This window comes from Athene cunicularia (genome assembly GCF_003259725.1).
Source record: "Athene cunicularia isolate RWA chromosome 2 unlocalized genomic scaffold, athCun1 chr2_part1, whole genome shotgun sequence".
Lineage (NCBI taxonomy): Eukaryota > Metazoa > Chordata > Aves > Strigiformes > Strigidae > Athene > Athene cunicularia.
This window is the reverse complement of record NW_020799095.1, coordinates 123,019,976-123,034,015: the sequence shown is the minus strand read 5'-3', so window position 1 is coordinate 123,034,015 and position 14,040 is coordinate 123,019,976. Positions and strand designations below refer to the sequence as shown.

The window sequence follows — 14,040 nt, the reverse complement described above, 5'->3', positions numbered from 1 at the left end:
ATCTTATTTTAGTCTTATCGTTTGGGAGGCATTAAAGAGTAGGAGTAAGCCCTCTGATGGCACTTCGTGAGTAGGGTTCACAGTGGGTGAATGTAGGCATGCTTTTTTTTGCATTGTAATTGTATTTACTTCTGGTTGTCCTGTATTGCTGAGCAGTTTCTAGGTCCTCTAGAATTTATGCCAAACTCTCACTGTTCAAGGAGCTAAGAGGAGTCACTGGTCACATCTTGCCTGCTCAGCATCCCTCATGCAGGGCTTCATCTGTTGTCAATCTGTTCCAATTTATTACTTTATTCTGCTTGCACAGCTAACTGGTGTCTTCCAGCAGCTGCCTCCCTTCGTTCAAGTGCCACTGTACTTTTCTAACTTTTAGTGACCTTTTTCTCTCAATTTACAGTCAGAGCTTTGGTATACGAATTCTTGCTCTTTTGCTGTAGATTAACTACATCTTCTGTCCTTGGACATTCTCTTTGCTCTATTTGGCTTCTGCCTGGTGGGATGTCTGAAGTCTAGCTTCAGTCTTGCACTTCACTCCTGACATTCACATGTAGGTCTCCCTCGACTCTCTCTCTGATCTCACTCCTTTTTAAGCTCAGTCTCAACTTCATCCACTCTGCTCATCCCAACACTTCCTAACTGTACTGAAGTCTTCAAAGATGCAGCTTTTCTATGGGGTTGCCCCCCATGCATCCTTAGCTTTCCTTAGCTCAAATATTACCTTTATTTAAAGGCCAGCAGCTTTAAGAATATATGTGTAGAATAAAAGAATAACATCCTACCATATTACCTTTTGGTACATTACTTAGTCTTCTGAGAGGAGAGTAGGTTTTTTCTTCAGAGAAGGTATAAAATCATTAAATTAGTAGTAGAAATAATTTAAATCATATCTTTCAAAACAACTTTGTCTGCTTTAAAAAAAAAAAAAGTGATTCTGTTTTAAGGAAAAGGAAAAATATTTTGAAATCCCTATTCATTTTCTTGGATTTTTCTTTTCCCAATAATTGGGGAAGAAAAAAAAAGGTTTCTTTTTCATAAAAAATAAAAGTTGAAAAGAAAAATACTTTCTATTCAAAACACTTAACAAAGGTTTGGAGCCAGTTAAGGCAGCCAGTGCAGTGTGCTTTGTAGTGTTTTCTAAATGAGGACAGTCCATCACCTCTACGGGAATCCATCCCAGTTCACAGTGCACTTGCACCTCATCAGAGAGGTCTTTGTGGGCATTACACCAAGTTTTCTCCTGTCTCAATCTGATTCTGCTTCTCTGAAAGTCTCTCCATTTCAGAGCCAGTGATGTGACTATGACTCAGTGTAGAAATAACCCGAGTTTTGCTTTAAAATAGGGATGAGGCAGGGCTGAATCAGACTCACATCTGCAATATACATCATTTTCAGAGTGGTATGCCATTGCTTTCAAATGTTTACTTTTTCAAACTCTACCAAGATAACCCCAGAGAGCAGTGACTAACATCATGTTAGTGCTCAAGGCTACAGGTAAGACATACCTGTGCTTTGGCAAGGTGTGCAACACCCACTCTTACCATTCTGTGTATTTATGGGTTTAGAGAAGTTACAGATTATGTAACTTTCTTATAAGTTGGCTAAACTAGAAATATTTAACTACACTTTGAAGTTGGTCTTTCCAGGATCAGCAGATTTTTCCATCTTTTGTTTGTTTCTTCCCATTTCGAGTTATTGCAATGTGCAATGCTATTAGTATCTAAACTTAAAGAAAAAAACCTTTTCTCCACCATGGATAAATTAGTAAAAATTGGTTCTTCTTGGAAGGTGTCTAGAAGTCTGATCCTGCATGGCAGAAACCAGTGCGCCCATTTTATGTAGGAACAGAAATGTTAGTTTTAAGAGCTACCCAGTCATATAGCTTAGTTACTAAGTTTATTCTGCTGACTCACCAAATTTTCTCTGATGTGAATGGCCTTTTTTTGTGAAATTAATCCTTTTTTTCCCTAAGATTTTAATAACAAAATGGTGACATGGTGATTTTTTATATAGATATGATAGTAGTACCTAAATGAATTTGCTATTACAAAATTTGCTTCCGCTGCAAAGAAAAAAACTTTGCATAAGTTGTAGTTGGTTTTGAAAGCTCACTTTTCAAGTTAACAAATATCACTGTAAAATACTACTCTGTCTCTCAAAGTGGATTGATAAACTTTTTCCTCAAAATGTTAGTGCAGCGATACTGTACTACCTTTTACTCATGTTGAGATTGTAGATCAGTAACAGCTTGTGTTAATATTTGACAAGGTTTGTTCTATGTCACCATCAGAAATAGAGCTGAAAATCTCTTTGGCTGGCTGGCTTGTACTTGAAACTGTTTGTGTTTTTTTTTATAAGATCTACATTTGAAAATCTCTCCTGCCAGATTTGTAGCTGTCAGATTCATTATCTTCAAAATTTATACTAACCTCTAATGGTGCTTTTCTTTCTGCAGAAACAGAAGGTGCATGCAGCACCGATGCCAGCCTTCTCCAAGGAATAACTTCGTCATCCCCAAGTGACTCCAGCTCTTGCTAGTACCATGGGGCCAGAGGGTGGCTTCTTAGGCAGTGAACAGGTCCATGTCATCCTGTGGGGAAGTTTGGCAGCCATGACAACACTGTTGTTCCTCACCTTCCTCATCTTCCTCTGCTCCAGCTGCAACAGGTAAGGCTCAGGAGCTTAGCAGGCAGTAATGTTCTTGAGTCAGATAGTGAGGGGATTGAAATAGCTTCACTAATAACTAGTCAGCAAGAAATACTGAGGACTTAGGTACAGAAATAAAAAAAAGCGCAGTGCAAAATCTATTTGGAAAGCAAACCTGAATTTGAACAGTTCTGTTCATTCTAAAATCTAAACTTTTTTATCTTTTGCTGTGAAGGAAAAACACTATTGTGTTTGCTAGGTGCTTTCTGCTAAGCTGAAGCCTGGAGCACATGTGGACAGTGACTGTTAGCAGATCACACTACTAATTTGAAACAGAGAAAATTAGGTGGGCTAAACAGGACCAAAAAAGTATAGGTAAAAAGAAAGGAAAACAATTCCTATTATTTCAGCTTTACTTTGGCCATTCCTGAAGACTAGGGATTTGATCTTGCTGTTCAAGTCAAAATGAGTAGGAATCAAACGGTGATACTAATTAATGTCTTATACTCAGACCTTACCCTTATTTTCTTTTCCATAAGAGGGTTCAGTTTCACCAATACAGACACTTCCACTGACTTTATTTATGTTTCAAGACCCCTTCCTGTGCTCAATCCACAGTGCCCTTCCATCAGGGCGGACTGATCAGACACTTCACAACGAGCAGAAAGACTGCTTGGGTCCATATTGCCACATTTTGCCAATCAACCAGCCAGGTGTACAGGGAGAAGAAAAAGCCCTATCCATAACTCAGTACAATGGCACAGTCTTTGCTTTGGACCCTTATGCCTATAGGAGCATGTTCTTTCAGCAGTTCAGCATTGAGAGCATTGAGGAAGCTGCACAGCCATAAAATACATTATATTGGCATAAGGTTTGTCTACAGTGGAAGGCTCTGTCTTTCATCAGGATTTCTCTAATGCTGACGTTGCAAAAAACAGTCGTGGACAAGACCAGACTACAGAAGTTTGTTGAAATCCTAAAAAGCATAAGTTGGAATCGTAGTACCGTGTGGTTCAGAAGTGCTTTTGTAAGCTCTTAGGTGACATTTCAGTATCTTCCTATTCATCTGAGTTTCTTGTGGTATTTGTGTAAAACTACTAGAAATAGGTTGGTTTTTTTTATTTATTTAAAATTATAAAACCTGTTTTAAAACTCCTTAAGCCCACAAACATTGCATTTAGGTACCATGTTTTCTCTTGTAACACTCTACTCCTTGAAACATCTCTAGAAAGATGTTTTTAAAACAGAGTCAAACCTCTGAGTATTTCTTTGCAGTTACAGAGATACTTTGTCAGAAACTATCTGGTGATGTTCTCCAATAAATTCTTGCGTTGCTAGTCTGGACACAGTATTTCTTATTTCGGGTCATTCTGTAGGGCAGGTTCTTTATGTATAAATGCAATTATGTAAAATTTGTTCCTAGCTTACTCTTCAAAAATGGTTGAGGACATCGAAAACTGAACAAATTCTGCTCTTCCTAAAATGTCAGTCAGAAAAGTTCCATAGAGGAAGTTCAGTATTTGTAAATTGTAACCGTGCTCTGCATTGGTGCAGAATTACTTGCTTCTTTTTCTTCCTTCTCAGTTAGGTAGAATTTTAACAGTTGCTTATGTGGGAAGTATGGTGCATTGCAAACTTCAGAAACAGCAGAGTTCATACTGTCAGTATTTTCTTACCCTTTTCCTTGCCTTTTCATCCACAGAGACGTTATAGCGGCCTTCCAGTACTTACTACAGGGCCTACAGGAAAGATGGGGAGGGACTTTATCAGGGAGTGTAATTACAGGATGAGGGGTAATGGTTTTAAACTGGCAGAGAGCAGATTTAGTTTAGATATAAGGAAGAAATTCTTTATTGTGAGCGTGGTGGTGTCACGTCTCTCACAGGTGGGACACTGGCACAGGTTTCCCAGAGCAGCTGTGGCTGCCCCCTCCCTGCCAGTGTTCCAGGCCAGGTTGGTTGAGGCTTGGAGCAACCTGGGCTAGTGGAAGGTGTCCCTGCCCATGGCAGGGGGGTGGGAACTAGATGATCTTTGAAGGTCCCTTCAAACCCAAACCATTGTGTGATTCTGTGATTCTATTATTATTTTAAACTCATGCTTTATTACAGTATTTCTGAATAAGTGCCATATTTCCAAAATGATAAAAACTGTACACGTGATTCATACTTTGAGTCCTATGAAATACTTAGTGAAGCGGGATTCTTTTTACGTCTAAGTTCAAGGCCTCTGCTGCTATGAAATTTGTAGGCCTTCTTGAACTGTTTGCACTTATTGTTAATTATAACCAGCATCCTCAGTGGGAGAAGGCTGGATTTTGTGGACAACTTCTTCATAGGATAAACATGTTTGACTGACACAGTTTAAGGAACTCCCCAGGCAGTCTGTCACCAAAACATGACATCCCTGAACATTTCAGATATGTTTAAGTTGAGGATAATAATATTTTTACTATAATCAGTTACTCCTTACTGTGATCTTAAACTGAACAAGAAAAAGGGTTATGTGTGGTTTTTGTATGTCTTCAGATATGTTCATCACCACCCTACCTTGATGGTGACCTTATACAGAGGTCATACTAGTCCCTGTAATAATTTTCAGTTATTCATTATTGTGAATCACAGTTCTGCTCCCTGCAGGTGTATAGGGTCTATTAATGACTGGCATTTGTATATTAGCACAATCTATAGTAACACTTCATACCTCTTTTTCATTAAGGGAAAAGAAGGTCAAACATCAGAATGGAGATCATGAAAATCTGATGAATATGGTAAGTATTTATTTCTGGCAGCTTGTGTTAACTTGCATCAATCTCCTTGCAAAATATCGCCGGTTAGAAAATAGCTCGGGAATCTGAAGAGGGTTGAGCATGGGAAACTTTAAAAGTTAGAGAAGAGAAAGAGGAGGAAAACTTGTCTAGACCCCAGTAATCTGCACTCTCTCAATGCTATTTCTGCCACCGTTGTCACTCCAGATCTCCTGCCTTTCTTTCACTCCATTTGCAGTACAAGTGCAGTGTACCCTTTGTCAGCTGCTATCTTCTCATGGATTGAAGCCATGGTAGTTTCTATTACCGTAAAAGTTGGGAGATCACTCTGGACACCCTTGCATTTATTTGTTTTAACATCTGTGAACACAAGCACCTAAATCTTGGAGTATAGTTGCCATGGTTTGACTCTCCTGTCAGTAATATCTGTGAGTCAGAGCTCCTGAGATCAGAATGATATTTGTTGCATATCTATTTATGTGAACATCTATTCTGATCCAACAGTGATTAGATCTCGCTAATTTGTGTTGCAGCCTTCTGACAAGGAGGTGTTCAGTCACTCAATCACAAGTTCGGCTACAGAGCCCCCTCCGAGCAGCGACCAGAATGGGGCACTCAGCAATGGAGAGGGTGAGTAGCACATCCCCTGAGGGTGGGTTGAGCGAGCTGTGCTGTCCCCTTGCTCACAGCTCCCGCGTTAGCTGCACATTGGTGATCCCTCAAGTCTTAGGTTTCTAGTCATCAGCTTTCCAAGCACACAGTCATGTCATTTGTCTGAATACCCTTTGTTTCCCTCTGTTCACCTCCAGAGCTCTGACACCAGATCAGCTGCTGCATGCCTGGGCAGTGGCTGGGCATGCAGCTCTCTGGAGGGCAGTCAGTCCTCTTCACACAGGACCTAATTCACACAAAACTTATGATCAACTTTAAAAATGCAGTGAGCACGTTTGCCTTCCTGGGAAGTCAGTAGCCCTTCGCTGCATCTCCACTTCCCTGCTGGGCGTGCTCTGGCACAGCCCTACACACCCAAGCTCCCAGTCCTCCACGCCAACCAGCACTGGTGCTAAGGCCCTCCTGTGGGCCACCAAGCTACCCCTGCAGATTGACCAGGCCATCAGGCAAAGACTGTGGCATTCCCTGATCTTGGCCAGCTACAGAGTTGGGATGTGACCAGAAGATGCAGTTGTACCTCAGAGCTTCACTCCTGGAGGCTGTGGAAGTATTTCAGGTCTTCTTCCAGGGACTACAGCTTTGGATCATAGTCCTGTGCTGTGAGAGGTTGTCACTTGTATTTTTGTATTTTAGAAAACAGGCAGCATAAATAGGCTTCCTTTTTTTTCTGTAGTTTTTGCTTTGCTGAACGCTTAAAATGATTCACAGTGAAGTATCACTGGAAAATATTTTACTCAGCTGCAGCTCAAAATAAACTCGGTCTCAGCTCAGAGCCACTGGGAGCCAACTGTTGTCTCCACACTAGGCACCGACACCATGACTGCATTCCTCATCTCCTACCTCCTCGTCTCACTGTTCAGCTGGAGGCTAAGCTATTCAGTTTTTACACCTCAGAGACAAGTATTGAAAGGAATTCTTAAACTTGTTTTTCCAGCTAATCTCTGCTCCCGTCCATTGGCTTGTTGCGTATGTAGGTGTGTGGCTCAGCAAGGGACTCAATGAGCAAAGCCCTGCAGAAGGGGAGCAGTTCTCTTTACTACGAGCTACCACACATGCAGCTGTCAAAGCTGCTACTAAAAAGCATGCTGTCAAACAGCAGACAGTTTTCAGACTGTCTGATATTACTCAGCTTACACTCTGCATAACAACCTTCTGAATAACAGGAACCAATGTGCTTTAATTTCTTATTTACAGTTTATGTGTTCTTTTGCTGTTTCTGCTAGCCTTTTGAGCAGGGCTATAGAATCGGCACCATCAAACTTTTTTTTTCCTTTACTCAACCTGCCAGCATTGTGTTTGTATATGCCAACCCCTAACCCATAACCACATGAGCATGTGAGCTCTCATTACTTCTGGTTATCCCCCCCAGACTGAACAGGATGGGTGCTCTCTGAAACCTGTGCATGCCTGTGTGCATAGCACAGAAATCCCTGAGAGCAATCACCAGAAGGGGAAAAAACACATTCTAGCATCTCCAGACTGGATCCTGATGTTCCTCAGGAAGTCTGCAGGCACCCTGGGTAGCAACTAGAACAAACACCCTGAGTGCTAGCCAGGACACGATAGGACACTTTCTCCTATTCCACCTATTCCTCCCCAGTTGTATGCAGGAGCCAAGTGAATGGAGAAGGATATTTTCCTTTTCTTTTCCTCCCATCTCCCATTCAGACAGCAATTACCATCTCACACCTCCAGTGCCATCCTAAGATTTGCTGTCAGCAAATCTGCTGTCACCCTGTGGGTGCTGACTGCATGAGTCTGCACGCCCTGAGCACAAGAGAAAATGTCCATGACAACCACCAAATAAAGGGTACTGATTGCTTTGGCAACACTGTATGTCATTGTGTCAAACACATTAAAGGAAATGGAGGAATGGATTGATTTTGCTGAGAGTACCATAGGAACTGTACTAAGAAAAGTAAAGCTCTTCAAAAGTAATTTTTCAAAGAAATGTTTATGTACCTTATACTACCTGAAACATGCATATATGTGCCCGTGTATATATACATCCCTGAATGCAGGCAAATATCATATGTGTGCACTGTAAGATGAGAAGTCCCATAGATTTCAGTCCCTAATACCCTCTAGTGACAGTGACACGTGACCCACTTCTGGGACTTAAAATAACATGTTCTGCCTAACACTACTTTCTGAAGTCTAGTCTTCTCTTTTGTGCATATGGCTGGCTCGTTAGTAGGTTGTCAACCTACATTATGTGCTGCGAGACTAAGAGGTGTATGGCATAGCCTTCCAGTGAGGAGCTTCTGGTGTAGCGTGGAGGGAGGCTGACTGCAGCAGGGCTGAGCAAGGTGTGATTCAGACAAGAATTTGGCCAGCATGTTAAACAAGGTGAGGGGTGGGTAGGGAGGAAGCAAGAATGCTTTCCTTTTTGATTCCAAAGAATAGGGAAATGGAAGGAGGAAAATCTAACACAGCTTTTTTTAAAGGCACTTGGTTTGAAGCCTCCCACCTGAGACTACTGAGCAGTCTGTAAGCATTCAGTATAACCAAGTACAGCTCAACATCCATGTGCACCTGCACTTACCCACCCATCCCCTGTTCTTACTGTGAATGCTGTTGCTATACAATGTGACTTGGGGGTGCACGGAGTATTTAAGATGTTGTGAGAGAGAGCTTTTAACAGAGAGTGCAGAAATCTCTCTAACTGAAACCTTCTGATAAACAAAAAACATGATGATCACTAGATTTCCAGGCATTAGTATCATTTATCCTTTCCAATGAGACATAAACCCAAAGTGATGTAGAGACTACCAAATAGCGCTCACCTTATAGTTATGCATTTGTTTTAAAGACTTCTTTGTAATTTTCTCTAGTACTCTCAGAGGACAGTACAACTGCCTGTATCCAGCCTTATGAAGAAGTACAGACATCTGTCTCTGATCTGCTAGACCAACAGGATAGTCTTGGAAAGTCTATAAAATGTCACCAGAGCCGGGAACTACCTAGTATTCCCCCTAATACCACCATGGAAACCATCATCTCAGCTAGAAATGCAGAAAATGATCAAGGTTTTGGAATGGAAGGCCCTTATGAAGTCTTGAAAGACAGCTCCTCTCAGGAGAACATAGTTGAAGACTGCTTGTATGAAACTGTGAAGGAAATTAAGGATGTTGGAGCTATAGCCAGCATGGAAGAGAGCTGTAACAGTAAATCAAAGGCTACACTGACAGTTTCTGAAGGTCAGAATCAGATTCCTGAGTGCAGAATTGAGTCAGCAGAATATGCATCTGTTGACCGAAATAAAAAAAGTCGCCAAAGTGCTAATTCAGAAAGCCCTCTTGATAACACACCAGATGTAGAGGATGAGCTGCCCCCTCCGGTACCCATGAAACTTCTTGATGAAAATGAGAATGTACAAGAAAAAGAAGTGGAAGAAGAAGTGACAGAAGGAGCAAGCAAACCAGAGAAGGTAAATACTGCAAATACTTGTCCTTGTCAAACAGCCAAAAGATGATAGAGAACATATGGGTGGGAGTGGATTTTTTAAATAACAAAAAAAATGCCAAGAAAAAAAAAAAAAACACTCAAGGTGATGCAAGACTGTAAAATATGGAAATATGGAAATGTACAGTATAGTCTTTGCACTACAGACATAGACTCATTCTATTGCAGCCTATACTTTGGATTGTTGCAGTATGCACTTCATAAGGCTTTTTCCAACTATTATCCAGAAATTGCATAGGAGGCCTCTGCTTCTTTGTTTAATGGTATTATACTTGTGGGAGCTCTTAACAATAGGTATCCAGTGGCTCCATCAGCATCTATATCTTGTTCAGAATTCCCCCCTTGTTTTTTTTCTAATGAAACCTCAATTTACAAAAAGGAGAGGGGGCCATTCTTGGTGGATTCCCTAACTTTTGATGTGCCTCCTTTGTTGAGCCACCTTGACTTAGCTGTGCAAGTGTCAGGCTTCTGCTCAAAGCCACTCCTCTCATCTCTCTGTAGGAGAGAGGGACAGGAAGAGAGAGATTGCAGCTGTAGGCTTTTATATTTGTCAAAATCTGTATGCCACATGTAAACAGAGTAATGAATTTCTACCTGCTGAAATCATGGCCAAAAGTTATGTTTTCTCAGCTGCTTATTCTCTCTGCCAGCCTAAGGGACAAGTTAGTGGTAAACTCCTTAAAAAATAGAATGATGACATTTTCCCATTTTTAGTTTTTCACCATAATTAATTTTAAGAATGCTTTCAGATCATTGCACAGAGTTTTCATGAACTGTTGAGTTTGGATTTTTCAGAACTAATTTAGATAACTTATTAATTGTGAATGAAAGAACTGAGATTTTAGCAGATTAATATAATTTTGGCGTCTGAGTCATCAAATAATAATAGGTATTGATGAAAATTTCCAAAAAATTCTGAAGATATAATGTGACATTTTAATGTAAACATTTACTTGAAAGATCAGAGTAGAGCTGAGGTATTTCTACTTGTTTCTGATTGTTCTCTTATTTGAAGTATTTCAGCAATCCAGACAGAGGGCAGAAAAATACTTTGTTAAATAACTGACTAACCATGTTAACCTATAAAGCACAATAGAGTCAAAATGAACAAACTGAAGACTACTTGTAATATTAAAATTGTTTGTCTGGACTCTTCAGTGCGCATTCTTACAAATAACTAGCTCATTAAGTAAAAAATTAAGATGTGATTGTCAGCAATAATCCACCAACATTTCCCCCTCCCAAGTTCAGTCCATATGTAATTTCTAATTAAACTCTTAGAGAAACAGCTTTCTGTAACAGTGACATCTTTCCTGCCAGGTGTGAAAAGGCTTGCAGAAAAGCATTGTATTTCCCAGGCACCGATACAAAGGAAAAGCACTTGCTGCTCTGTAGCTCCCCAGCACACCGTGTATATACAGTGTCAGTAACTGCAAGGAGTGGGAATTGATTAAAATGGTTCAGGTTTTGAAGGATTAATCAAGAGATGACACGTACAGTCCCCTAAGTGCCAGAAAAAAAGGTGTTTGTCTAATTAAAATTTATTCAGAGCAAAAGCCATCCTGAGCTAAAGCTTCAGCAGCATCAGATCATTCCCGCCTTCACTGCTAGGTTACATGCATTATGCATCGAAGCATGCGCCTGTCCTGTCCTTGAGAGCTACAGCTGCAGCGGAGTTGGAAATGGTAATTGATGGAATATATAAATGTCATTATTGTTGGTATTGTGTGGGGAGGTGGTTGTGGGATTGTTTTTCTGTTGTGATGATGATAATTTTTCCGTCTCTTTTGCTGCTTCAAACAATACAGAGCAATGCTTTTTTCTTCTGATGTGGCAACCAAAACCAAGATGTTTATGGAAATTTATGTTATATTGATAACTCCTTTAGTTAAACAGACTCCATGGGTTTCTCTTTGTGTTTCCTCTCTTGTGAGGCTACTTAGCTGCCTTGCTTAACATTACATCCGTATCCCAAACTTTTCAACCTTCTGCCCTGACCGTGAATGGAGAGGTTGGGCATCAGTCATGCCAGTGTCTCTCACTACAATTAGGCTTTGCTTTAGTAGGGAGACAAACAGGGAGGCTACTTATGTAACTTAGACTTGAACATGTCAACAGACAGAGAACAAACCATTACCAGGCTTCTTCAGTCTCACCCTGTAAAAGAGGGCAGCCACGATGATCCCCAGCCCATGCCAATTCCTGAAGCACACTCATCTGAGAGAGAACTAGGTGAACCAAACTAGAGACTGTTCCAGTATGTAATGGCATGAAAAGGATAAAGGATCATTTCAAGATCAGACATGCAATAAACAGTTGAAAATTAATTCTCTAAATTGGTTATTGGCTGTGGCCCACCCAAATCCTTCGGAAGGTTTTGGTAAAGAAAGACACCTTTAATAGCACAAGGCCCCTTATAGGCCTCTATCACCTGGAAAAATTTCATTCTTCTAATAAAATGGGAGAGGCAGAATAGTTTTTCTTTAGTTCTTGCTTTTTAATTTAAAAAAAAAGGGGGAAGTACAGATCTCCTTTTTCACCCAGGTCTTTCCAGAGTGAGCACTGGTAGATATGCTCTCCATGTGTACATCTGGCTGCTGCCATCTGATTTCAGACTTGCGTAGCCTGAGGATGGGCAAACCATCTCTTACAAATGCACCAAAGGAGAATGGTCTTGTTCTGGTGCCCAAGTCAGGAGCAGCAGCTGAGCCAAAGAGCAAAAAATCAAGTGCAGTCAAGGAACAAAAGAAAGGCAAGTAAGGACACATGCTGTTTGTGTTACTGCTGTTGAGGTTTCAGGCATAATTTAGAATGTTTCTAGGTACAAAATGTTTAGGAGCAAGTATTTTTTTCAGCTTCCAAGATGACAGTATCCTTCAAAATTGATGTGTCACAGGTTTCACATTTAGAAGAAAGAACACTAGGTCCTAGGGAAACAAGACCAGGATTGCCAACACCTTGGGATATTCGTCAATACTTGAGTGGGAAACTGTAGAAGAGGTCCTGACACATGGTGCTTATAGACACACTGATGAGAGAAAATAACCTCACTGAAGAATTTTGCAAGCATGTTTGTTTTAATGTGTGAGGATGAAATTAGTAACTTACTCCTCAACACAAAAAATATCCTGCAAATAAGAAAGACTAAACTGAGCTGCTGTAGTGAAGCAGATCTAATAAAGGGCAGAAATACATTTGAACTTCTTTTTCTTTTTTCCTTTTCTTTTGTGGGTGAGTAAACAAACCACAGGTTAAAGAGTTCATTCTCCAGATGAAAAAGAACCAAGGGAGTTGTTAGGTGTGAGGGAAGCCCCCTGGGGAGCATCATGCACTTTGGGTCAGGATCTTTATCAGAGGTGTCCCAGGGGTTTGAAGCTTGATATTTAGCAGAAGTAAAAACACCAAGCAAAATGGAAGTGGGAAAGAATCTGTTGTAATGCTGTCTCTTATACACATGCCTTCTGCTGGGAGAAGTGCTCCCAGACATTAATGAATAAATTGATCCGTGCACTGGGTTTATATAATTTAATCCTGGAAAAGGCTGAAGTATGGATGAGCAGAAGAGCCTTTTTTTGTTTGGTTGGCTGACATCAGTAAAAAGTAAGACGTATTGCCATCTGCAATTGGATGTCTCTCTTTATAAAAAAAAAATTAAAAAAAAATACAGAATTAACAGAAGCGATCTGGTTCATCTGCATCAATCAGTGTGGCTTAATGGTAATAGGCATTTTCATGCCAATCTACTATTTTAATTGGACTGATACAAAACCAGAGTGGCCTTGCATGCTTGGGAAAGACTTTAAATGTAACAGAAGAGCTATGCTGCAATTGCGATATTAAATACCAGACAAGCAGTGCAGAGAATTTCAGCCATCTGCCCTGTGCAAGGGGTAGCATCCACTTGGTCTGGGAGAGGGATTCAAGAGTGGCTCCCTGCGTTCAGTGCCAGCCCCAGCGAGCCCTGAGTGGAGGGACGTGTGTGGACAGTCTCCAGGACCGTGGCAAAACTTGCAAGAGCTCCTGCTCACAAAGTTATTCCCTTTTGTCTAATTTGCCTGCAGGGGATTTATGTTCAAGTAATTTTTACATTTATAAACTTAGTTTATAAAGCATTTTATAAAGCTTGGGTTTTTTGAAAGAAAATCAATTTATAAATGCATGCCAGAACAGGACTTTGTAAGAAATCCCTTTTTTTGTGTAAGCAAGTATATCTTTTTATTACAAGATCCTGTCTTTTTGTAAGTAACTGACATCCTTGTGGTGGAATGGGTACGAACTGGCATACAAGCTATATGCCATATTTAAATACTCAGCAGGTGTCTCCTTTTCCTAGATCTCAGCCATGTACTCGTCAGTGAGTAAGCCGGGACAGGCCATCAAGGCACTGGATTCTCCTTATACCTGTATTCAAGAAATTGCTTCACAGAGGTCCCCATCTATTTGCAGTGGCCTCTATGCAAGTGTGAAGGACTTTGAAAACACCCTAAATACTACCA

The 14,040-nt window shown here is 40.6% G+C and overlaps 1 protein-coding gene across 4 annotated transcripts in view; it reads left to right on the top strand.

The window, feature by feature from the left end:
- The window catches only part of PAG1 (phosphoprotein membrane anchor with glycosphingolipid microdomains 1), a 93,116-nt gene that overhangs the window by 69,698 nt on the left and 9,378 nt on the right, over positions 1-14,040 (top strand). For all 4 annotated transcript variants that reach the window (XM_026842166.1, XM_026842167.1, XM_026842165.1 and 1 more), the window contains 4 exons: positions 2,453-2,664; positions 5,359-5,410; positions 5,941-6,037; positions 8,914-9,509. In XM_026842166.1, the coding sequence (XP_026697967.1) occupies positions 2,540-2,664; positions 5,359-5,410; positions 5,941-6,037; positions 8,914-9,509 (870 nt within the window). In that variant the 5' untranslated portion in view covers positions 2,453-2,539. The remainder of the gene's footprint in view (positions 1-2,452; positions 2,665-5,358; positions 5,411-5,940; positions 6,038-8,913; positions 9,510-14,040) is intronic.